The sequence below is a fragment of the Pleurodeles waltl genome, chromosome 1_2 (assembly GCF_031143425.1).
Source record: "Pleurodeles waltl isolate 20211129_DDA chromosome 1_2, aPleWal1.hap1.20221129, whole genome shotgun sequence".
Lineage (NCBI taxonomy): Eukaryota > Metazoa > Chordata > Amphibia > Caudata > Salamandridae > Pleurodeles > Pleurodeles waltl.
In genome coordinates, this window is record NC_090437.1 from 40,832,391 (window position 1) to 40,858,024 (window position 25,634).

A 25,634-nucleotide genomic window follows, 5' to 3' on the forward strand; every position below is an offset into this window, starting at 1 on the left:
AGACCCGACACCTCAGGAGGGACCCCAGGACTACTCTGATACTGTGAGTACCAAAACCTGTCCCCCCTGAGCCCCCACAGCGCCGCCTGCAGAGGGAATCCCGAGGCTTCCCCTGACCGCGACTCTTTGAACCTAAAGTCCCGACGCCTGGGAGAGACCCTGCACCCGCAGCCCCCAGGACCTGAAGGACCGGACTTTCACTGGAGAAGTGACCCCCAGGAGTCCCTCTCCCTTGCCCAAGTGGAGGTTTCCCCGAGGAATCCCCCCCTTGCCTGCCTGCAGCGCTGAAGAGATCCCGAGATCTCTCATAGACTAACATTGCGAACCCGACGCTTGTTTCTACACTGCACCCGGCCGCCCCCGCGCCGCTGAGGGTGAAATTTCTGTGTGGACTTGTGTCCCCCCCGGTGCCCTACAAAACCCCCCTGGTCTGCCCTCCGAAGACGCGGGTACTTACCTGCAAGCAGACCGGAACCGGGGCACCCCCTTCTCTCCATTCTAGCCTATGCGTTTTGGGCACCACTTTGAACTCTGCACCTGACCGGCCCTGAGCTGCTGGTGTGGTGACTTTGGGGTTGCTCTGAACCCCCAACGGTGGGCTACCTTGGACCAAGAACTGAACCCTGTAAGTGCCTTACTTACCTGGTAAAACTAACAAATACTTACCTCCCCTAGGAACTGTGAAAATTGCACTAAGTGTCCACTTTTAAAACAGCTATTTGTCAATAACTTGAAAAGTATACATGCAATTTTGATGATTTGAAGTTCCTAAAGTACTTACCTGCAATACCTTTCGAATGAGCTATTACATGTAGAATTTGAACCTGTGGTTCTTAAAATAAACTAAGAAAATATATTTTTCTATATAAAAACCTATTGGCTGGATTTGTCTCTGAGTGTGTGTACCTCATTTATTGTCTATGTGTATGTACAACAAATGCTTAACACTACTCCTTGGATAAGCCTACTGCTCGACCACACTACCACAAAATAGAGCATTAGTATTATCTATTTTTACCACTATTTTACCTCTAAGGGGAACCCTTGGACTCTGTGCATGCTATTCCTTACTTTGAAATAGCACATACAGAGCCAACTTCCTACACTGCCCTTACAACAGTGTCTAGCAACACAATGGACACAAGCACAGGGTCAACTTCAAGATCTAGTGTTGATAGACCGCCAAACACACTCCTTGCTTCAATGGTGGAATCCTACAAATTTAAACCAAGGGCGGCCATTGAAAGACCCAGTGCCTCAATACGTGATCACAACAGATGCTTCCATGGTAGGGTGGGGAGCACACCTCAACCAGCACAGCATCCAGGGACAATGGAATACTCAACAAAGCCAGCTTCATATAAATCAACTAGAACTACTAGCAGTGTTTCTAGCATTGAAATCATTTCAACCGTTAATAGCCCACAAACACATTCTTGTCAAAACAGACAACATGACAACAATGTATTACCTAAACAAACAAGGAGGGACACACTCATCACAGCTGTGTCTCTTAGCACAGAAGATTTGGCATTGGGCGATTCACAATCACATTCGCCTAATAGCACAGTACATCCCAGGAATTCAAAACCAGTTGGCAGACAATCTCAGTCGAGATCACCAACAGATCCACGAATGGGAAATTCATCCCTAGATACTGCAAACCTACTTTTAAAACTGGGGAACAACGCAAATAGACCTATTCGCAACAAAAGCCAACGCAAAATGCCAAAACTTCGTGTCCAGGTACCCACACCCTCACTCCAAGGGCAATGCGTTATGGATGAGTTGGTCAGGGATATTTGCTTACGCTTTTCCCCCTCTCCCACTCCTTCCGTATCTGGTAAACAAATTGAGTCAAAACAAACTCAAACTAATACTAGTAGCACCAACTTGGGCTCGCCAATCATGGTACACAACACTACTAGATCTGTAAGTAGTACCTCATATCAAACTACCAAACAGACCAGATCTGTTAACTCAACACAAACAACAGATCAGACACCCAAATCCAGCATCGCTCAATCTAGCAATCTGACTCCTGAAGTCTTAGAATTTGGACATTTAGACCATACACAAGAATGTATGGAGGTCATTAAACAAGCTAGGAAACCTACTACAAGACATTGCTACGCAAATAAATGGAAAAGATTTGTTTATTACTGTCATAATAATCAAGTTCAACCACTACATGCGTCAACAAAAAACATTGTAAGCTACTTATTACACTTACAAAAATCTAAGCTAGCTTTTTCGTCCATTAAAGTACATCTCACAGCAATTTCTGCCTATTTGCAAACTACACATTCAACATCACTCTTTAGAATCCCAGTCATAAAAGCATTTATGGAGGGTCTAAAAACAATCATACCCCCAAGAACACCACCAGTTCCCTCATGGAACCTCCATATTGTATTAACATGACTCATGGGTCCACCATTTGAACCCATGCACTCTTGTGAGATGCAATACTTGACATGGAAAGTAGCCTTCCTAATAGCTATCACATCTCTTAGAAGAGTAAGTGAAATACAAGCATTTACCATACAAGACCCTTTATACAAATACACAAACATAAAGTGGTTCTACGCACAAATCCCAAATTTTTACCAAAAGTTATATCACCGTTCCACCTAAGCCAAACTGTGGAACTCCCAGTATTTTTTCCACAACCAGACTCTGTAGCTGAAAGGGCATTACATACATTAAACATCAAAAGAGCACTAATGTATTACATTGATAGAACCAAACAATTTCGCAAAACAAAACAATTGTTTGTAGCTTTTCAAAGACCTTATGCAGGAAATCCAATATCTAAACAAGGCATTGCCAGATGGATAGTTAAGTGTATTCAAACCTGCTATGTAAAGCAAAGAGAGACCTGCCTATTACACCGAAGGCACACTCCACTAGAAAGAAAGGCGCCACAATGGCCTTTCTAGGAAATATACCCATGACAGAAATCTGTAAGGCAGCCACATGGTCTACGCCTCATACATTCACAAAACATTACTGTGTGGATATGTTAACAACACAACAAGCCACTGTAGGACAGGCAGTATTACGGACATTATTTCAAACAACTTCAACTCATATGGGCTAAACCACCGCTTTTGGGGAGATAAGTGCTTACTAGTCTATGCACAGCATGTGTATCTACAGCTACACATGCCATCGAACGGAAAATGTCACTTACCCATTGTACATCTGTTCGTGGCATGAGACGCTGCAGATTCACATGCGCCCTACCGCCTCCCCGGGAGCCTGTAGCCGTTATAAGTTTATAAAAATTATATATATATATTATATGTTGATAAAACTTGTACATTTGTAAATTTGTAAATATATATCACTTTTTTGACACATTATGTACATACATACTTACTCCATTGCATGGGCACTATTACTATATACACAACTCCTACCTCACCCTCTGCGGGGAAAACAATCTAAGATGGAGTCGACGCCCATGTGCAATGGAGCCGAAAGGGGAGGAGTCCCTCGGTCTTGTGACTCGAAAAGACTTCTTCGAAGAAAAACAACTTGTAACACTCAGAGCCCAACACTAGATGGCAGGATAATGTACAGCATGTGAATCTGCAGCGTCTCATGCCACGAACAGATGTACACTGGGTAAGTGACATTTTCCATATATATGTGTGTGTGTATATATATATATATATATATATATATGTTCGATGGCATGTGTAGCTGCAGATACACATGCTGTGCACATCCCCCCCATCTAGTGTTGGTCTCGGAGTGTTACAAGTTGTTTTTCTTCGAAGAAGTCTTTTCGAGTCACGAGATCGAGGGACTCCTCCCATTTCGGCTCCATTGCGCATGGGCGTCGACTCCATCTTAGATTGTTTTCCCCGCAGAGGGTGAGGTAGGAGTTGTGTATGCTAGTAATAGTGCCCATGCAATGGAGTGAATACGTATGTACATAATGTAGTTTAAAGTAATATATTTACAAATTTACAAATGTTCAAGATCAACTTCTAAACGGCTACAGGCTCCCGGGGAGGCGGGTGGGCGCATGTGAATCTGCAGCGACTAATGCCATGAACAGATGTACACTGGGTAAGTGACATTTTCCGTTCGATGGCATGTGTAGCTGCAGATACACATGCTGTGCATAGACTAGTAAGCAGTTATCTCCCTAAAAGCGGTGGTTCAGCCTGTAGGAGTTGAAGTTGTTTGAAACAATGTTCTTAGTACTGCTTGACCTACTGTGGCTTGTTGTGCCGTTAACACATCTACATAGTAGTGTTTGGTAAATGTATGAGGCGTAGACCATGTAGCTGCCTTACATATTTCGGTCATTGGAATATTTCCTAGAAAGGCCATGGTAGCACCTTTCTTTCTAGTTGAGTGTGCCTTTGGTGTAATAGGCAGTTCTCTTTTTGCTTTAAAGTAACAGGTTTGAATGCACTTAACTATCCATCTAGCAATGCCTTGTTTAGAAATTGGATTTCCTGTATGAGGTTTTTGGAAAGCAATAAATAATTGTTTTGTTTTTCGAATTAGTTTTGTTCTGTCAATGTAGTACATTAACGCTCTTTTGATGTCTAATGTATGTAGTGCTCTTTCAGCTACAGAATCTGGCTGTGGGAAGAACACTGGTAATTCTACTGTTTGATTCAAGTGGAACGGTGATATGACTTTTGGTAAAAATTTAGGATTTGTCCGTAGAACTACTTTATGCTTGTGTATTTGAATAAATGGTTCTTGTATGGTAAATGCTTTAATCTCACTTATTCTTCTAAGCGATGTGATGGCAATTAAAAATGCAACTTTCCATGTTAAGTATTGCATTTCACAAGAGTGCATGGGCTCAAAAGGTGGACCCATGAGTCGTGTTAGTTAGTTTTTATAGTTTTGAACGCGCAGTAGAAACCTGCAGAAAGATCCTCTCTTCTTCCGAATGTGCAGCTAGAAAATCAGAGTAGAAAAATGAAAAGCTACATTTTATCGCTTTTTAATCAGCTGCTTTAATTATGCTCCATAATGTGTCTCCCCTCGGCTGCATTTTTAGATCTGACTTAGACAACACGTACATTCTCTTTGAGACCTTTTGTTTTCTATCCGTGGGGGTAAAGACTGCCATTGCTTACTATTGGTTGGCTTCATTGTCACTTATGTGCTTACTTATTGGTCCACTGCCATAAGCTTCCTTTCACCTTGCCTGGAGCATGGACGCATGGTGTCCTTCCACTGCTCATATTTTTGGTGCTTTATATTTTCTTTGGATTGAAGTGCATATTCAGAGTGCGCGTTTTTCTGCTGACTCCCTCATATTCTTCTCTCCTCTCTGTGTTCCTTCCCTGTCAGTCTGCTTGCCCCCTCACCTACCCTCTATGTTGGCATGCCCTGACCTCCATCTCTGCGTTTGTTGTCCCATGTTCACTTGTCCACACCCTCCCTTTTTACATTGTCTGTGGTTGGCTTGACACTGTCCTCCCTCCATTGGTTGTCTATTGGCTTACACTGATCCCCACTCACCATCTTTCCTTCTGTGCATGTTGCCTTGACCACTCCCTCCATTGTCTGTGTTGGCACACTTTCATAAAAAATAAATGCTATTAAGAGGACACCTCGTCCTAGCACTTTTTCCTCCCGCACCTTCTGTGTTGCCTTAACCACTTCCGAGTTGCCTCCCTCCAGCAATAAAAAAAAAGTGTTATGACACAGCTAGCACTGGCAGTGCTTTTTTTTTAGTTTAACTTTCAACCAGTCTCTGGCACCACGGTGCTCCTGTACAAAGTGACGAACAAATTAACAAAACCAATGCATGTTTGTTTTTGTTTTGCGATGGGCCGTGACTTTGATTTGCTCTCCCTTATTCATTTGTTTTGTCACACTCTTCAATAAGGTGGAGAAACATTCACATGATTCCCCATGGCCATAATTGACCATAGCCCTTTACTGCTATTTACTCATTCGGGGCATAAAGTCCAGAAGCGCCTGGGAAAACCGCAATATGGGTAAACTGGACCATCGTGCGTTACGTAAACTGTTCTCCCCTTCTCCGTTAGAAGTCCCACTAGGAAGCATTCAAGTACAATCTTGATATGCCTTATTTTTCAGCTAAAGGCTGTCTACATGTCTTTAAATATGTTACTTATATTGCTAACAAACTGACAAACACTAACAAACAATAAAGGTGGAAGTTGCTTTTGGTATTATTCACATTCGATGATGAGAAGAAAGCATTTTCCCTATGCTGCACACTTAGTGCGCAAGCTCATTATGGAGAAAGTCTCTGCAGTCTCCCAATACGCTCTCCACCAAATTAGCCTGTCTAAGTTGACCTCATAGTTCTCAGTCCACTGGAGTATTTCATGAGACCTATTAGCATCAGCTTTAAAAAACTGCAGTGCGTAGGCCTAAAGGATGGGGTTTTAGCGGGCAACTTTACCAGTTTATGGTCACTGAAGTTTCTCTATACTGTATTTCTTCTATTTCACTTAAAGTAGGATAAAGCTCAAATTAGCCTAGAACTATTTTTGCATGCAGCTTGGTCATGGAAGCTTGCTGTGGTCCATTAGAACCCTTTTTGGTCCTTCTCAAATCGTTTTGCTGCACTCTGTACAATCTGACCCATTCTAGTTTGACTTGACTGCTAAACAGGTCAGTGAAAGCAACTTCTCCACTAGTTTGTCCTAAATGTATTCGATTTATGTACAGATAAAATTAGGAGCCATGTGCATTGCGACATTGATTTTTAAAGCCCTAGAAACTCTGTAAACGTTCACCGAAGTATGTTTTGAGTAGGCAGGAAAGAATACATGCAATACATCGGGAATGAGAAGTAAAATTGTTGATTCTAATTACTAATGCGTACCTATCATTTTGTAATTTGGGCCATCATTTAGTCAACCTTCGGAGAGGAAAATAATTGACAGGAGTATCTTGTTTTTTTTTCTTATTCAGGTCTGTTTCTGTCAATAATATTTCTTGTGGAAACTATCACAGATTTATAATCTGTTTTTTGTTTGTGGAAAAAATACTGTTTACTTTGCTTAACGCAGAGAAAAAAAGTATTTCAACTATGTGTGTATATATATAGCATATTCCTTTTATTTCCTTAAGCCTCCATATCCTGGAATGGAACAGCCACAACATCATCCATACTATCAACATCATGCACCACCACCTCAGGCTCACCCACCTTATTCTGCGCACCATCCAGTACAGCATGATGCAAGATACAGAGACAAGCGAGTCGTAAGTTAGAACTGAATATAAGACTGTTAACAGCAATGTAGTTTTTGTTTGAGCTATTTTGTTGTGTTTAATACTTAGCTTTTTGGTTACTTGTATTGGTATGATATTAGGCGATTTGGCGTTAATTCAGCTAGATTCATTATTGTCTCTTCAGCATGCAATCATTCCCGGTCTCAAATAACCTTAGAAAACATTATAAGTCTTTATACTTCTCTGGGGCTCTGCGTTTGCAAGGCTTTCAACTCTACCGAGGTAGAAGGCACTTAGAATGTTGCACATCAGCTGCAGTCTGAGCATTTTGTATGTGGTATTTCAGTGAACAACAGATCAGTTTTATTCGCAAACTATTTTTTTGTTTACTTCATTTTTTACCTTTCACTTTTTTCCTGCTGTTTTGTCTGAAGCTCTTTAATTCCAGGTATTTTTTAGTTTATCCCTAAGATAAAACGGGTCTCCATTTATAAATGCAATTGGAGGGTATCATGATAGTTTGATTTAGATGTTAGTTTTATGTATCTTGTAATTTTCCGTGTAAGTGCAAACTTTGTGGGTCTGTGTACAGGACTCTAATGGACCTTGGTGGTCCTTGAGAAAACGTGATAAAAGTGGCATTTTAAACCCTTGGAGATGTTGCTAATGCATTGGTCTTCAAACATTTTAATGCTACGCCCCCTTCTGGTGGAAAGATACCCATTAGGGGCCCCCAGAATTCTTTACAACTATTCTATTAAATTGGCGCTGTTTAATAAGACTAAATGTGTTTAAGCATTACATTTAAGTTCTGTAATCTGTGTAATCAGATGCATGATGGCCAAACATACTATTCTGGTGAGCTAGTTCTTTCTAATGAGTCTCTTGTCCTTTCGATACACTCCCAGCGAGATAAAAATGACAAGACGTTAGTAATAGCCCATTAGAGAGAAGTTTACTGCTGCGCTTTTTTTTCTTTGTTTTTTTTTTTTTTTAGCTTAAAACAAAGCACTGGTATCATCAGCATGATGTTTCTTTTTACCAGAGCCTGGTGCCCCTGCTTAATCTTACGTGTCCTGTCAACATCCCCCCCCCCCCCCCCCCAACACTCCTATGATAAATTAAGGCCTCCCTACTGTGGCCCGTCCCCCAGTTTGAAGACCCTCCTGCGCTAACGTTCTATCCATGCTTTCTAGGACTACAGTAATTTGGTTGAAAAAGACCCAAATCAAAATATGCATTGCAAACTGCTCTTGAGGATTTCCCCACTATAGCGATGAGACAGGTCGCCTCTTCATAAAGATGCTGGCAGTTCTGTCAGCTGTGTGATTTTAATACAGAGAATACTTCTGAAAAGGTAATTACTGCTTGAGAAGGTGTATAGACTGATGTGGAGCACTACTCCACATGTGCTAGATCACATCTAGCTCGGTGGGAATGCCATATACAAATCTTTCGCATGCAAGTGCCACAAAATTGTACTGGGAAGGCACTCATCACCCCCATCATATCTATCCACCTAAAGCTCTGACACCACCTGGGTGTGGTTAGCAGAATTGGGCTTCCAAGGTGGTTAGTAGCACTTATAACCCTCAACTACATGAAACAATATTGAGTTATTAACAAACAAAAAAACTCAACAGTGTAGCATGAAACCTTTCATTCATTCAAGTGTAGTTTTTTTTAAAGAGGGTTACATAGGCAGTTCCTGAACAAGAAATCTCTCATATGTTCTTGTCCTGAAGAGAAAACCCAGAGAGAATGCAAAAACCTCTGGGTCAGTATCCATTATTTAAGTACTTCTGGGGCACTGACCTCGATACTGAAGACATGTATTTCTACCTGGATGCCACCTTTGCTGGAGCAATGACATAATGTGTAGGCTTGCCCTCCTTTCAGAACTTTTATTGAATTGTTCTTACCTGACTTTTGATTGGATTATCCTTACTACACTAATTTTAGGAGGACATAAAGAGCTACTTGTCACTGGTTTAATTGAATTTCATATGCCTGAATATTCCATTACATTGCCTGGTGTGGTGTTAAGTCACCAGTTCTTTGTCCGATTCTTCAGCCCCTTCAAGAAGCAGGAGTGTAACTTTGATTTTAAGCTAAATGAATGTGCTATGCCTTACAGGTAAATGGTGTGTGTTAAAAATAGTTATCAGAAAAAAGGGCATTTTAACGATTTTTTATTGACAGATTAAGTTAATCTTTTATTGAAGGTTCATTGCATAGTTTATCTGCTAGAATAAGCTGATCTGTGTGCACACGTCATAGAAGGGAATGCGCTTATTGGTCTACTTTTTGCTTCAACACTTGTTTACAAGAGACCTCAGTAGCTGAAGGGTCCAACTTTGCAGTGATTTCTCTGTATATTAAGGCAACTTAATTCCAGTGGTGCTAAAAAAGTCATTTCAAATCTACTCGTCTTATACAAAGCACAGCGAAGCCTGGGGCCTACACCAAAACCCTGTGTCTAAATCCAGTACCCCGCCTTGAAAGACATCCAGTAGGAACCCGAAATTGCATGCTCCATGGGGGAGACATATTAGACCAGTGGGTACTGGAGCATGTTAATCTTAAGGTGGTCTGCTATCACCGAACATATCTATATGGAAAACCTGTTTGTGCTGGTTGCATCTGTAGCAAAGATTGTTCTCATATAAAGAAGTGTCAAAAGAAAGGCTTTACAAGGTCTAAATCAGTTTTGTATTACAGAAAGTTTTTGGGACCTTTGTGACAGTGGTTCTGCCTCCCTTAGTAGCCCTCTAATTAACCAGCAGTGGCATAATCTATTGATCTCAGCTTTGAGACCTTGTGACTCAGTCAGTGGTTTTAGCCATGCTGTATAGCATCCTCTGTGCTGTACTGCGTCTAAATTGGGGTAGGGTGGGGGGGAGATGTGGGGCAGGGAAGTTGAGTAAAATGGGACCGCCTATGGCGTGTCAGGTCACGTTATTTCGTAGACATATGAACCACAACTGCATACACCTACAAAATAACACAGCTACTTTTTTCATCTTTATTGCTGATCCCAGTTGGATTGACCTAAAATGAGCAAGAGCGTGGGTAGGAACAGCAACAGTGAAGACACAATGAAAAGCAGTGAGCGGCATATAAAGAGGGGGTGTGCGGGAAGTAACAGAGGTCAGGATGGGGAACGAGAAACTGAAGGTGGACGTGGTTGGGAGGAAGCAACATGGCAAAGTGGGATGATGAGCAAAAGCAATAGAATAGAGCAATGTGAATGAGGTGGGGCAGAAGCACCCAGATGTGACAGCGGCTGGTGAGGCAGGACACAAGAGTTGAGTGCACCACGAAGGGGAGTGTGTAGAAGCACACGAATGACAGGTTGTAGGAGTATAGAAGTAGACAAGGGAGTGATTAAAAAGGAAAAAGTATTGCTTGATTAGAAAGGAAAAAGTATTGCTTGAAAAGCAAACGTTGGAAGCATGGTAGCCAGACAGCCAAAAGTAATAGTAAAGAGGCTATTCTTTATGGCATGGTCAAACACAAGATTTACAAGCTTATACACCAATGAGAAGGAGACGAGTGATAAGAAACACAACCAATGGTAAACAGTTGGCGGAATCCAAACCTCCTGTATTTTCTTGGCAAGCCCACAGTTTCTCAAATTTTTTCATGGCGCAGGTTTGAGCCATACCTGTTTGTGTTGTTAGAAACCTCTTCTTTAGTAAAGGCTAATTGTGTTTTTTAGGCTTTTAAGGGGCTTTGTAGATTATACCTTTTGTGCTCATTGTAGTCCCTTTGCCTCTTGGGCTCCTCTTAAAGCAAAGCCAGTTGTTCGTGCTTTAAAATTGGGGTAAACAAGGCCTTTTTTAAACAGTTAGTAGAAGTACATGACTATACCGTTGTAGAGACGTGTTAAACCACCAGTTAGAACATTATGGAGTCTACCCAAGAGTGACTGTAAAGAAATGGCTCCCTGTTGCAGTTACCCCCCACTTTTTGCCTGATACTGATGCTGACTTGACTGAGAAGTGTGCTGGGACCCTGCTAACCAGGCCCCAGCACCAGTGTTCTTTCACCTAAAATGTACTATTGTTTCCACAATTGGCACACCCTGGCATCCAGATAAGTCCCTTGTAACTGGTAACTCTGGTACCAAGGGCCCTGATGCCAGGGAAGGTCTCTAAGGGCTGCAGCATGTATTATGCCACCCTAGAGACCCCTCACTCAGCACAGACACACTGCTTACAAGCCTGTGTGTGCTAGTGAGAACAAAAGGAGTAAGTCGACATGGCACTCCCCTCAGGGTGCCATGCCAGCCTCTCACTGCCTATGCTGTATAGGCAAGACACCCCTCTAGCAGGCCTTACAGCCCTAAGGCAGGGTGCACTATACCATAGGTGAGGGTACCAGTGCATGAGCACTGTACCCCTACAGTGTCTAAGCAAAACCTTAGACATTGTAAGTGCAGGGTAGCCATAAGAGTATATGGTCTGGGAGTCTGTTTTTCACGAAATCCACAGCACCATAATGGCTACACTGAAAACTGGGAAGTTTGGTATCAAACTTCTCAGCACAATAAATGCACACTGATGCCAGTGTACATTTTATTGCAAAATACACCCCAGAGGGCACCTTAGAGGTGCCCCCTGAAACTTAACCGACTGTCTGTGAAGGCTGACTAGTTCCAGCAGCCTGCCACACTAGAGACATGTTGCTGGCCCCATGGGGAGAGTGCCTTTGTCACTCTGAGGCCAGTAACAAAGCCTGCACTGGGTGGAGATGCTAACACCTCCCCCAGGCAGGAACTGTAACACCTGGCGGTGAGCCTCAAAGGCTCACCCCTTTGTCACAGCCCAGCAGGGCACTCCAGCTTAGTGGAGTTGCCCGCCCCCTCCGGCCACGGCCCCCACTTTTGGCGGCAAGGCTGGAGGGAACAAAGAAAGCAACAAGGAGGAGTCACTGGCCAGTCAGGACAGCCCCTAAGGTGTCCAGAGCTGAGGTGACTCTAACTTTTAGAAATCCTCCATCTTGCAGATGGAGGATTCCCCCAATAGGGTTAGGATTGTGACCCCCTCCCCTTGGGAGGAGGCACAAAGAGGGTGTACCCACCCTCAGGGCTAGTAGCCATTGGCTACTAACCCCCCAGACCTAAACACGCCCTTAAATTTAGTATTTAAGGGCTACCCTGAACCCTAGAAAATTAGATTCCTGCAACAAGAAGAAGGACTGCCCAGCTGAAAACCCCTGCAGAGGAAGACCAGAAGACAACAACTGCCTTGGCTCCAGAAACTCACCGGCCTGTCTCCTGCCTTCCAAAGAACTCTGCTCCAGCGACGCCTTCCAAGGGACCAGCGACCTCTGAATCCTCTGAGGACTGCCCTGCTTCGACGACGACAAGAAACTCCCGAGGACAGCGGACCTGCTCCAAAAAGCCTGCAACTTTGTTTCAAGAAGCAGCTTTAAAGAACCCTGCAACTCCCCGCAAGAAGCGTGAGACTTGCAACACTGCACCCGGCGACCCCGACTCGGCTGGTGGAGAACCAACACCTCAGGGAGGACCCCCGGACTACTCTACGACTGTGAGTACCAAAGCCTGTCCCCCCTGAGCCCCCACAGCGCCGCCTGCAGAGGGAATCCCGAGGCTTCCCCTGACCGCGACTCTCTGAAACCTAAGTCCCGACGCCTGGAAAAGACCCTGCACCCGCAGCCCCCAGGACCTGAAGGACCGGACTTTCACTGGAGAAGTGACCCCCAGGAGTCCCTCTCCCTTGCCCAAGTGGAGGTTTCCCCGAGGAAGCCCCCCCTTGCCTGCCTGCAGCGCTGAAGAGATCCCTTGATCTCTCATAGACTAACATTGAAAACCCGACGCTTGTTTCTACACTGCACCCGGCTGCCCCCGCGCTGCTGAGGGTGAAATTTCTGTGTGGGCTTGTGTCCCCCCCGGTGCCCTACAAAACCCCCCTGGTCTGCCCTCCGAAGACGCGGGTACTTACCTGCAAGCAGACCGGAACCGGGGCACCCCCTTCTCTCCATTCTAGCCTATGCGGTTTGGGCACCACTTTGAACTCTGCACCTGACCGGCCCTGAGCTGCTGGTGTGGTGACTTTGGGGTTGCTCTGAACCCCCAACGGTGGGCTACCTTGGACCAAGAACTGAACCCTGTAAGTGTCTTACTTACCTGGTAAAACTAACAAAAACTTACCTCCCCCAGGAACTGTGAAAATTGCACTGTGTCCACTTTTGAAATAGCTATTTGTGAATAACTTGAAAAGTATACATGCAATTGAAATGATTCAAAGTTCCTAATGTACTTACCTGCAATACCTTTCAAACAAGATATTACATGTTAAATTTGAACCTGTGGTTCTTAAAATAAACTAAGAAAAGATATTTTTCTATAACAAAACCTATTGGCTGGATTTGTCTCTGAATGTGTGTACCTCATTTATTGTCTATGTGTATGTACAACAAATGCTTAACACTACTCCTTGGATAAGCCTACTGCTCGACCACACTACCACAAAATAGAGCATTAGTATTATCTATTTTTACCACTATTTTACCTCTAAGGGGAACCCTTGGACTCTGTGCATGCTATTCCTTACTTTGAAATAGCACATACAGAGCCAACTTCCTACAGTGACCCAATTCCATCCCATTGTAAGCACTGGTTCTTCTTGACAATGGACCATCCCATTGAGGCATTTTATACCACCAGAGGATGACAGAGATTCTATCCTGGATTGACATGGGCTATCCTGTTGGAGGCACTGTTAAGCTATCAAGGGTGGATTTAATGCATTCTATCCAGGCATCACAGGCAGCCATCCTGTGACAGGCACTGTTAAAACACCTGGGGAGGACTATACAGTCTACCAAGGAGCGACGTATGACAATTCCATTAAAGGCACTGTTAAGCCAACAATGGTATACTAAAAGGAGATTTCTCCACGGAGGCAGAGGGAAATTGCGTTCACTGTACTGTTAACTAGTAGTCCGGCAACTCTAGAGGTTAACTAGCAGAATTACAGTATAGATTCATATCAGGAGCAACAGAACCCTGAGCCAATGAGGTGTAGGAAATACTAGGGTCTAGTTGGTTGAGATGGGCACCTTGATGGACCTACTTGGGATTAACTCGGATATGCTTTTTTAAAATTATTTGAACAAGAAACATTGCCTCATCATTAGAACTATTGGTAAATTTCCATATTGCTAGCCATAATATAACGAGGGTGAAAGAAGTGTTACTAAAACTACCCTCAGCAGCAGTAGTACCCAAAGGAGAGGAAAACAAACATAAGTCTTCTATGCAAGGCCCTTAATACAGAAAATCACAGAGGCAGCTTTGTTTGGTAGCTGCAATAGCCAGGAAAATAACACAACCAACATGTGGCCAACTGCATGAAACCTAGCATAAGACTAAAGGTGGTAGAGTGGAAAATGGAAACATCATAACATCTACCGAACACTGGTATATAGCAAATTGTAACTGCCTGCCGAATAAATATGCCCACCAACAAACTGGACTCAGCAGACAGCATGCTTGATTCACTGGTGTGGAATGAAACAAACTGTCTACTTGTCCATGGGACAGGTTGCTTCGTAAATCTACTCGTCCTGTAAAAAGAAAATCCACTTGTCCCTTTGGTGTCATGTAGTGCAGGGACAAATTATAGCAGCAATCTGTAGGAAGTTGGCTCTGTATGTGCTATTTCAAAGTAAGGAATAGCATGCACAGAGTCCAAGGGTTCCCCTTAGAGGTAAAATAGTGGTAAAAATAGATAATACTAATGCTCTATTTTGTGGTAGTGTGGTCGAGCAGTAGGCTTATCCAAGGAGTAGTGTTAAGCATTTGTTGTACATACACATAGACAATAAATGAGGTACACACACTCAGAGACAAATCCAGCCAATAGGTTTTGTTATAGAAAAATATCTTTTCTTAGTTTATTTTAAGAACCACAGGTTCAAATTTAACATGTAATCTCTTGTTTGAAAGGTATTGCAGGTAAGTACATTAGGAACTTTAAATCATTTCAATTGCATGTATACTTTTCAAGTTATTCACAAATAGCTACTTTAAAAGTGGACACTTAGTGCAATTTTCACAGTTCCTGGGGGAGGTAAGTTTTTGTTAGTTTTACCAGGTAAGTAAGACACTTACAGGGTTCAGTTCTTGGTCCAAGGTAGCCCACCGTTGGGGGTTCAGAGCAACCCCAAAGTTACCACACCAGCAGCTCAGGGCCGGTCAGGTGCAGAGTTCAAAGTGGTGCCCAAAACGCATAGGCTAGAATGGAGAGAAGGGGGTGCCCCGGTTCCGGTCTGCTTGCAGGTAAGTACCCGCGTCTTCGGAGGGCAGACCAGGGGGGTTTTGTAGGGCACCGGGGGGGACACAAGCCCACACAGAAATTTCACCCTCAGCAGCGCGGGGCGGCCGGGTGCAGTGTAGAACCAAGAGTCGGGTTTTCAATGTTAGTCTATGAGAGATCAAGGGATCTCTTCAGCGCTGCAGGCAGGCAAGGGGGGGCTTCCTCGGGGAAACCTCCACTTGGGCAAGGGAGAGGGACTCCTGGGGGTCACTTCTCCAGTGAAAGTCCGGTCCTTCAGGTCCTGGGGGCTGCGGGTGCAGGGTCTTTTCCAGGCGTCGGGACTTAGGTTTCAGAGAGTCGCGGTCAGGGGAAGCCTCGGGATTCCCTCTGCAGGCGGCGCTGTGGGGGCTCAGGGGGGACAGGTTTTGGTACTCACAGTCGTAGAGTAGTCCGGGGGTCCTCCCTGAGGTGTTGGTTCTCCACCAGCCGAGTCGGGGTCGCCGGGTGCAGTGTTGCAAGTCTCACGCTTCTTGCGGGGAGTTGCAGGGTTCTTTAAAGCTGCTTCTTGAAACAAAGTTGCAGTCTTTTTGGAGCAGGTCTGCTGTCCTCGGGAGTTTCTTGTCGTCGTCGAAGCAGGGCAGTCCTCAGAGGATTCAGAGGTCGCTGGTCCCTTTGGAAGGCGTCGCTGGAGCAGAGTTCTTTGGAAGGCAGGAGACAGGCCGGTGAGTTTCTGGAGCCAAGGCAGTTGTTGTCTTCTGGTCTTCCTCTGCAGGGGTTTTCAGCTGGGCAGTCCTTCTTGTTGTTGTTGCAGGAATCTAATTTTCTAGGGTTCAGGGTAGCCCTTAAATACTAAATTTAAGGGCGTGTTTAGGTCTGGGGGGTTAGTAGCCAATGGCTACTAGCCCTGAGGGTGGATACACCCTCTTTGTGCCTCCTCCCAAGGGGAAGGGGTCACAATCCTAACCCTATTGGGGGAATCCTCCATCTGCAAGATGGAGGATTTCTAAAAGTTAGTCACCTCAGCTCAGGACACCTTAGGGGCTGTCCTGACTGGCCAGTGACTCCTCCTTGTTGCTTTCTTTGTTCCCTCCAGCCTTGCCGCCAAAAGTGGGGGCCGGGGCCGGAGGGGGCGGGCAACTCCACTAAGCTGGAGTGCCCTGCTGGGCTGTGACAAAGGGGTGAGCCTTTGAGGCTCACCGCCAGGTGTTACAGCTCCTGCCTGGGGGAGGTGTTAGCATCTCCACCCAGTGCAGGCTTTGTTACTGGCCTCAGAGTGACAAAGGCACTCTCCCCATGGGGCCAGCAACATGTCTCTAGTGTGGCAGGCTGCTGGAACTAGTCAGCCTACACAGACAGTCGGTTAAGTTTCAGGGGGCACCTCTAAGGTGCCCTCTGGGGTGTATTTTGCAATAAAATGTACACTGGCATCAGTGTGCATTTATTGTGCTGAGAAGTTTGATACCAAACTTCCCAGTTTTCAGTGTAGCCATTATGGTGCTGTGGAGTTCGTGTTTGACAGACTCCCAGACCATATACTCTTATGGCTACCCTGCACTTACAATGTCTAAGGTTTTGTTTAGACACTGTAGGGGTACCATGCTCATGCACTGGTACCCTCACCTATGGTATAGTGCATCCTGCCTTAGGGCTGTAAGGCCTGCTAGAGGGGTGACTGACCTATACTTGCATAGGCAGTGAGAGGCTGGCATGGCACCCTGAGGGGAGTGCCATGTCGACTTACTCGTTTTGTTCTCACTAGCACACACAAGCTGGCAAGCAGTGTGTCTGTGCTGAGTGAGAGGTCTCCAGGGTGGCATAAGACATGCTGCAACCCTTAGAGACCTTCCTTGGCATCAGGGCCCTTGGTACTAGAAGTACCAGTTACAAGGGACTTATCTGGATGCCAGGGTCTGCCAATTGTGGATACAAAAGTACAGGTTAGGGAAAGAACACTGGTGCTGGGGCCTGGTTAGCAGGCCTCAGCACACTTTCAATTGTAAACATAGCATCAGCAAAGGCAAAAAGTCAGGGGGCAACCATGCCAAGGAGGCATTTCCTTACACAACCCCCCCCCCCCCCCCCCCCCCCCTCCCAAACGAAAGAGGATGAGACTAACCTTTCCCAAGAGAGTCTTCATTTTCTAAGTGGAAGAACCTGGAAAGGCCATCTGCATTGGCATGGGTAGTCCCAGGTCTGTGTTCCACTATAAAGTCCATTCCCTGTAGGGAGATGGACCACCTCAACAGTTTAGGATTTTCACCTTTCATTTGCATCAGCCATTTGAGAGGTCTGTGGTCAGTTTGAACTAGGAAGTGAGTCCCAAAGAGGTATGGTCTCAGCTTCTTCAGGGACCAAACCACAGCAAAGGCCTCCCTCTCAATGGCACTCCAACGCTGCTCCCTGGGGAGTAACCTCCTGCTAATGAAAGCAACAGGCTGGTCAAGGCCATCATCATTTGTTTGGGACAAAACTGCCCCTATCCCATGTTCAGAGGCATCTGTCTGCACAATGAACTGCTTAGAATAATCTGGAGCTTTTAGAACTGGTGCTGAGCACATTGCTTGTTTCAGGGTGTCAAAGGCCTGTTGGCATTCCACAGTCCAGTTCACTTTCTTGGGCATTTTCTTGGAGGTGAGTTCAGTGAGGGCTGTCACAATGGATCCATATCCCTTCACAAACCTCCTGTAGTACCCAGTCAAGCCAAGGAATGCCCTGACTTGAGTCTGGGTTTTTGGAGCTACCCAGTCCAGAATAGTCTGGATCTTGGGTTGGAGTGGCTGAACTTGGCCTCCACCTACAAGGTGGCCCAAGTAAACCACAGTTCCCTGCCCTATCTGGCATTTGGATGCCTTGATAGAGAGGCCTGCAGATTGCAGAGCCTTCAAAACCTTCTTCAGGTGGACTAGGTGATCCTGCCAGGTGGAGCTAAAGACAGCAATATCATCAAGATAAGCTGTGCTAAAGGACTCCAAGCCAGCAAGGACTTGATTCACCAACCTTTGGAAGGTGGCAGGGGCATTCTTTAAACCAAAGGGCATAACAGTAAACTGATAATGCCCATCAGGTGTGGAGAATGCTGTTTTCTCTTTTGCTCCAGGTGCCATTTTTATTTGCCAGTACCCTGCTGTCAAGTCAAAGGTACTTAGGAATTTGGCAGCACCTAATTTATCTATGAGCTCATCAGCTCTAGGAATGGGATGAGCATCTGTCTTGGTGACAGAATTGAGCCCTCTGTAGTCCACACAAAACCTCATCTCTTTCTTTCCATCTTTGGTGTGAGGTTTGGGGACTAAGACCACTGGGCTAGCCCAGGGGCTGTCAGAGCGCTCAATTACTCCCAATTCCAGCATCTTGTGGACTTCCACCTTAATGCTTTCCTTAACATGGTCAGACTGTCTAAAGATTTTGTTTTTGACAGGCATGCTGTCTCCTGTGTCCACATCATGGGTACACAGGTGTGTCTGACCAGGGGTTAAGGAGAAGAGTTCAGGAAACTGTTGTAGGACTCTCCTACAATCAGCTTGCTGTTGGCCAGAGAGGGTGTCTGAGTAGATCACTCCATCTACTGAGCCATCTTTTGGGTCTGATGACAGAAGATCAGGGAGAGGTTCACTCTCTGCCTCCTGATCCTCATCTGTTACCATCAACAGATTCACATCAGCCCTGTCATGGAAGAGTTTAAGGCGGTTCACATGGATCACCCTCTTGGGGCTCCTGCTTGTGCCCAGGTCCACCAGGTAGGTGACCTGACTCTTCCTTTCTAGCACTGGGTAAGGGCCACTCCATTTGTCCTGGAGTGCCCTGGGAGCCACAGGCTCCAGAACCCAGACTTTCTGCCCTGGTTGGAACTCAACCAGTGCAGCCTTTTGGTCATACCAAAACTTCTGGAGCTGTTGGCTGGCCTCAAGGTTTTTGGTTGCCTTTTCCATGTACTCTGCCATTCTAGAGCGAAGGCCAAGTACATAGTCCACTATGTCTTGTTTAGGCTCATGAAGAGGTCTCTCCCAGCCTTCTTTAACAAGAGCAAGTGGTCCCCTTACAGGGTGGCCAAACAGAAGTTCAAAGGGTGAGAATCCTACTCCCTTCTGTGGCACCTCTCTGTAAGCAAAAAGCAGACATGGCAAGAGGACATCCCATCTCCTTTTGAGTTTTTCTGGGAGCCCCATGATCATGCCTTTTAATGTCTTGTTGAATCTCTCAACTAAGCCATTAGTTTGTGGATGGTATGGTGTAGTGAATTTGTAAGTCACTCCACACTCATTCCACATGTGTTTTAGGTATGCTGACATGAAGTTGGTACCTCTGTCAGACACCACCTCCTTAGGGAAACCCACTCTGGTAAAGATACCAATGAGGGCCTTGGCTACTGCAGGGGCAGTAGTCGACCTAAGGGGAATAGCTTCAGGATACCTAGTAGCATGATCCACTACTACTAGGATGTACATATTTCCTGAGGCTGTGGGAGGTTCCAGTGGACCAACTATGTCCACACCCACTCTTTCAAAGGGGACCCCCACCACTGGGAGTGGAATGAGGGGGGCCTTTGGGTGCCCACCTGTCTTACCACTGGATTGACAGGTGGGGCAGGAGAGGCAAAACTCCTTAACCTTCTGGGACATATTGGGCCAGTAGAAGTGGTTGACTAACCTCTCCCACGTCTTGGTTTGTCCCAAATGCCCAGCAAGGGGAATATCATGGGCTAAGGTCAGAATAAACTCTCTGAACGACTGAGGCACTACCACTCTCCTAGTGGCACCAGGTTTGGGGTCTCTGGCCTCAGTGTACAGGAGTCCATCTTCCCAATAGACCCTATGTGTTCCATTTTTCTTGCCCTTGGACTCTTCAGCAGCTTGCTGCCTAAGGCCTTCAAGAGAGGGACAGGTTTCTTGTCCCTTACACAGCTCCTCCCTTGAGGGTCCCCCTGGGCCTAAGAGCTCAACCTGATAAGGTTCAAGCTCCAAAGGCTCAGTTCCCTCAGAGGGCAGAACTTCTTCCTGAGAAGAGAGGTTCTCTTTTTCTGACTGTGTTGCAGTTGGTTTCCCAACTGACTTTCCTTTTCTCTTGGTAGGCTGGGCCATTTTTCCAGACTCCAGCTCTACTTTTTCACCCTGTGCCTTGCATTGTGCTCTTGTTTTCACACACACCAGTTCAGGGATACCCAGCATGGCTGCATGGGTTTTTATTTGTACCTCAGCCCATGCTGAGGACTCCAGGTCATTTCCAAGCAGACAGTCTACTGGGATGTTTGAGGAGACCACCACCTGTTTCAGGCCATTGACCCCTCCCCATTCTAAAGTTACCATTGCCATGGGATGTGCTTTAGTTTGATTGTCAGCATTGGTGACTGTATAAGTTTTTCCAGTCAGGTATTGGCCAGGGGAAACCAGTTTCTCTGTCACCATGGTGACACTGGCACCTGTATCCCTCAGGCCCTCTACACTTGTCCCATTAATAAAGAGCTGCTGCCTGTATTTTTGCATGTTAGGCGGCCAGGCAGCTAGTGTGGCTAAATCCACCCCACCCTCAGAGACTAGAGTAGCTTCAGTGTGAACCCTGATTTGCTCTGGGCACACTTTTGATCCCACTTGGAGACTAGCCATTCCAGTGTTACCTGGATTGGAGCTTGGAGTGGAACTTTTCTTGGGACAGGCCTTGTCTCCAGTTTGGTGTCCAGACTGACTACATGTAGGAAGTTGGCTCTGTATGTGCTATTTCAAAGTAAGGAATAGCATGCACAGAGTCCAAGGGTTCCCCTTAGAGGTAAAACAGTGGTAAAAATAGATAATACTAATGCTCTATTTTGTGGTAGTGTGGTCGAGCAGTAGGCTTATCCAAGGAGTAGTGTTAAGCATTTGTTGTACATACACATAGACAATAAATGAGGTACACACACTCAGAGACAAATCCAGCCAATAGGTTTTTATATAGAAAAATATCTTTTCTTAGTTTATTTTAAGAACCACAGGTTCAAATTCTACATGTAATAGCTCATTCGAAAGGTATTGCAGGTAAGTACTTTAGGAACTTTAAATCATCAAAATTGCATGTATACTTTTCAAGTTATTCACAAATAGCTGTTTTAAAAGTGGACACTTAGTGCAATTTTCACAGTTCCTAGGGGAGGTAAGTATTTGTTAGTTTTACCAGGTAAGTAAGACACTTACAGGGTTCAGTTCTTGGTCCAAGGTAGCCCACCGTTGGGGGTTCAGAGCAACCCCAAAGTCACCACACCAGCAGCTCAGGGCCGGTCAGGTGCAGAGTTCAAAGTGGTGCCCAAAACACATAGGCTAGAATGGAGAGAAGGGGGTGCCCCGGTTCCGGTCTGCTTGCAGGTAAGTACCCGCGTCTTCGGAGGGCAGACCAGGGGGGTTTCGTAGGGCACCGGGGGGGACACAAGTCCACACAGAAATTTCACCCTCAGCAGCGCGGGGGCGGCCGGGTGCAGTGTAGAAACAAGCGTCGGGTTTGTAATGGAAGTCAATGGGAGATCTAGGGATCTCTTCAGCGCTGCAGGCAGGCAAGGGGGGGGTTCCTCGGGGAAACCTCCACTTGGGCAAGGGAGAGGGACTCCTGGGGGTCACTCCTCCAGTGAAAGTCCGGTCCTTCAGGTCCTGGGGGCTGCGGGTGCAGGGTCTCTCCCAGGCGTCGGGACTTTAGGTTCAAAGAGTCGCGGTCAGGGGAAGCCTCGGGATTCCCTCTGCAGGCGGCGCTGTGGGGGCTCAGGGGGGACAGGTTTTGGTACTCACAGTATCAGAGTAGTCCTGGGGTCCCTCCTGAGGTGTTGGATCGCCACCAGCCGAATCGGGGTCGCCGGGTGCAGTGTTGCAAGTCTCACGCTTCTTGCGGGGAGCTTGCAGGGTTCTTTAAAGCTGCTGGAAACAAAGTTGCAGCTTTTCTTGGAGCAGGTCCGCTGTCCTCGGGAGTTTCTTGTCTTTTCGAAGCAGGGGCAGTCCTCAGAGGATGTCGAGGTCGCTGGTCCCTTTGGAAGGCGTCGCTGGAGCAGGATCTTTGGAAGGCAGGAGACAGGCCGGTGAGTTTCTGGAGCCAAGGCAGTTGTCGTCTTCTGGTCTTCCTCTGCAGGGGTTTTCAGCTAGGCAGTCCTTCTTCTTGTAGTTGCAGGAATCTAATTTTCTAGGGTTCAGGGTAGCCCTTAAATACTAAATTTAAGGGCGTGTTTAGGTCTGGGGGGTTAGTAGCCAATGGCTACTAGCCCTGAGGGTGGGTACACCCTCTTTGTGCCTCCTCCCAAGGGGAGGGGGTCACAATCCTAACCCTATTGGGGGAATCCTCCATCTGCAAGATGGAGGATTTCTAAAAGTTAGAGTCACCTCAGCTCAGGACACCTTAGGGGCTGTCCTGACTGGCCAGTGACTCCTCCTTGTTATTCTCATTATTTTCTCCGGCCTTGCCGCCAAAAGTGGGGCCTGGCCGGAGGGGGCGGGCAACTCCACTAGCTGGAGTGTCCTGCTGGGTTGGCACAAAGGAGGCGAGCCTTTGAGGCTCACCGCCAGGTGTGACAATTCCTGCCTGGGAGAGGTGTTAGCATCTCCACCCAGTGCAGGCTTTGTTACTGGCCTCAGAGTGACAAAGGCACTCTCCCCATGGGGCCAGCAACATGTCTCGGTTTGTGGCAGGCTGCTAAAACTAGTCAGCCTACACAGATAGTCGGTTAAGTTTCAGGGGGCACCTCTAAGGTGCCCTCTGTGGTGTATTTTACAATAAAATGTACACTGGCATCAGTGTGCATTTATTGTGCTGAGAAGTTTGATACCAAACTTCCCAGTTTTCAGTGTAGCCATTATGGTGCTGTGGAGTTCGTGTTTGACAGACTCCCAGACCATATACTCTTATGGCTACCCTGCACTTACAATGTCTAAGGTTTTGTTTAGACACTGTAGGGGTACCATGCTCATGCACTGGTACCCTCACCTATGGTATAGTGCACCCTGCCTTAGGGCTGTAAGGCTTGCTAGAGGGGTGTCTTACCTATACTGCATAGGCAGTGAGAGGCTGGCATGGCACCCTGAGGGGAGTGCCATGTCGACTTACTCGTTTTGTCCTCACTAGCACACACAAGCTGGCAAGCAGTGTGTCTGTGCTGAGTGAGAGGTCTCCAGGGTGGCATAAGACATGCTGCAGCCCTTAGAGACCTTCCTTGGCATCAGGGCCCTTGGTACTAGAAGTACCAGTTACAAGGGACTTATCTGGATGCCAGGGTCTGCCAATTGTGGATACAAAAGTACAGGTTAGGGAAAGAACACTGGTGCTGGGGCCTGGTTAGCAGGCCTCAGCACACTTTCAATTGTAAACATAGCATCAGCAAAGGCAAAAAGTCAGGGGGCAACCATGCCAAGGAGGCATTTCCTTACACAACCCCCCCCCAAACGAAAGAGGATGAGACTAACCTTTCCCAAGAGAGTCTTCATTTTCTAAGTGGAAGAACCTGGAAAGGCCATCTGCATTGGCATGGGCAGTCCCAGGTCTGTGTTCCACTATAAAGTCCATTCCCTGTAGGGAGATGGACCACCTCAACAGTTTAGGATTTTCACCTTTCATTTGCATCAGCCATTTGAGAGGTCTGTGGTCAGTTTGAACTAGGAAGTGAGTCCCAAAGAGGTATGGTCTCAGCTTCTTCAGGGACCAAACCACAGCAAAGGCCTCCCTCTCAATGGCACTCCAACGCTGCTCCCTGGGGAGTAACCTCCTGCTAATGAAAGCAACAGGCTGGTCAAGGCCATCATCATTTGTTTGGGACAAAACTGCCCCTATCCCATGTTCAGAGGCATCAGTCTGCACAATGAACTGCTTAGAATAATCTGGAGCTTTGAGAACTGGTGCTGAGCACATTGCCTGTTTCAGGGTGTCAAAGGCCTGTTGGCAGTCCACAGTCCAGTTCACTTTCTTGGGCATTTTCTTGGAGGTGAGCTCAGTGAGGGCTGTCACAATGGATCCATATCCCTTCACAAACCTCCTGTAGTACCCAGTCAAGCCAAGGAATGCCCTGACTTGAGTCTGGGTTTTTGGAGCTACCCAGTCCAGAATAGTCTGGATCTTGGGTTGGAGTGGCTGAACTTGGCCTCCACCTACTACAGTTTCGACACCAGGCCTTTTTGGGATCAAAGTTTTTACCCTTGTACCCAGGATTGTTTTGTGAAGAGGCTCTGGGCCCACCCTCCTGTGCAGGTTTTTGGGTGCCTGTAGAAGACTCTTTACTATTTTTATTTTTGGCTGTCTCACCACCTTTCCCCTGGGGAGGTTTTGTGACCCCTTTCTTTTGGTCACCCCCTGTGGAAGTTTTGGACACCCTTGTCTTGACCCAATGGTCCGCCTTCTTTCCCAATTCTTGGGGAGAAATTGGTCCTAGGTCTACCAGATGCTGATGCAGTTTATCATTGAAACAATTACTTAACAGGTGTTCTTTCACAAATAAATTGTACAGCCCATCATAATTACTTACACCACTGCCTTGAATCCAACCATCTAGTGTTTTTACTGAGTAGTCTACAAAGTCAACCCAGGTCTGGCTCGAGGATTTTTGAGCCCCCCTGAATCTAATCCTATACTCCTCAGTGGAGAATCCAAAGCCCTCAATCAGGGTACCCTTCATGAGGTCATAAGATTCTGCATCTTTTCCAGAGAGTGTGAGGAGTCTATCCCTACACTTTCCTGTGAACATTTCCCAAAGGAGAGCACCCCAGTGAGATCTGTTCACTTTTCTGGTTACACAAGCCCTCTCAAAAGCTGTGAACCATTTGGTGATGTCATCACCATCTTCATATTTAGTTACAATCCCTTTAGGGATTTTCAACATGTCAGGAGAATCTCTGACCCTATTTATGATGCTGCCACCATTGATGGGTCCTAGGCCCATCTCTTGTCTTTCCCTCTCTATAGCTAGGATCTGTCTTTCCAAAGCCAATCTTTTGGGCATCCTGGCTAACTGGATGTCCTCTTCACTGGAGTTATCCTCAGTGATTTCAGAGGTGCTGGTCCCTCCTGTGAGGGAGCCAGCATCTCTGACTAGTATTTTTGGAGTCAGGGCTTGAGAGGCCCTGTCCTCCCTAGATAGGACTGGTAGGGGGGAATCTTCCTCCAATTCACTATCATCTTCCTCTGAGTTGCCACCCTCAGAGGGGTTGGCCTTTT

At 46.2% G+C, this 25,634-nt stretch overlaps 1 protein-coding gene across 10 annotated transcripts in view; it reads left to right on the forward strand.

Moving 5' to 3' along the window:
• YTHDC1 (YTH N6-methyladenosine RNA binding protein C1) overlaps positions 1–25,634 on the forward strand; it is a 308,657-nt gene that overhangs the window by 209,014 nt on the left and 74,009 nt on the right. For all 10 annotated transcript variants that reach the window (XM_069235943.1, XM_069235969.1, XM_069235984.1 and 7 more), the window contains one exon: positions 7,096–7,230. In XM_069235943.1, the coding sequence (XP_069092044.1) occupies positions 7,096–7,230 (135 nt within the window). The remainder of the gene's footprint in view (positions 1–7,095; positions 7,231–25,634) is intronic.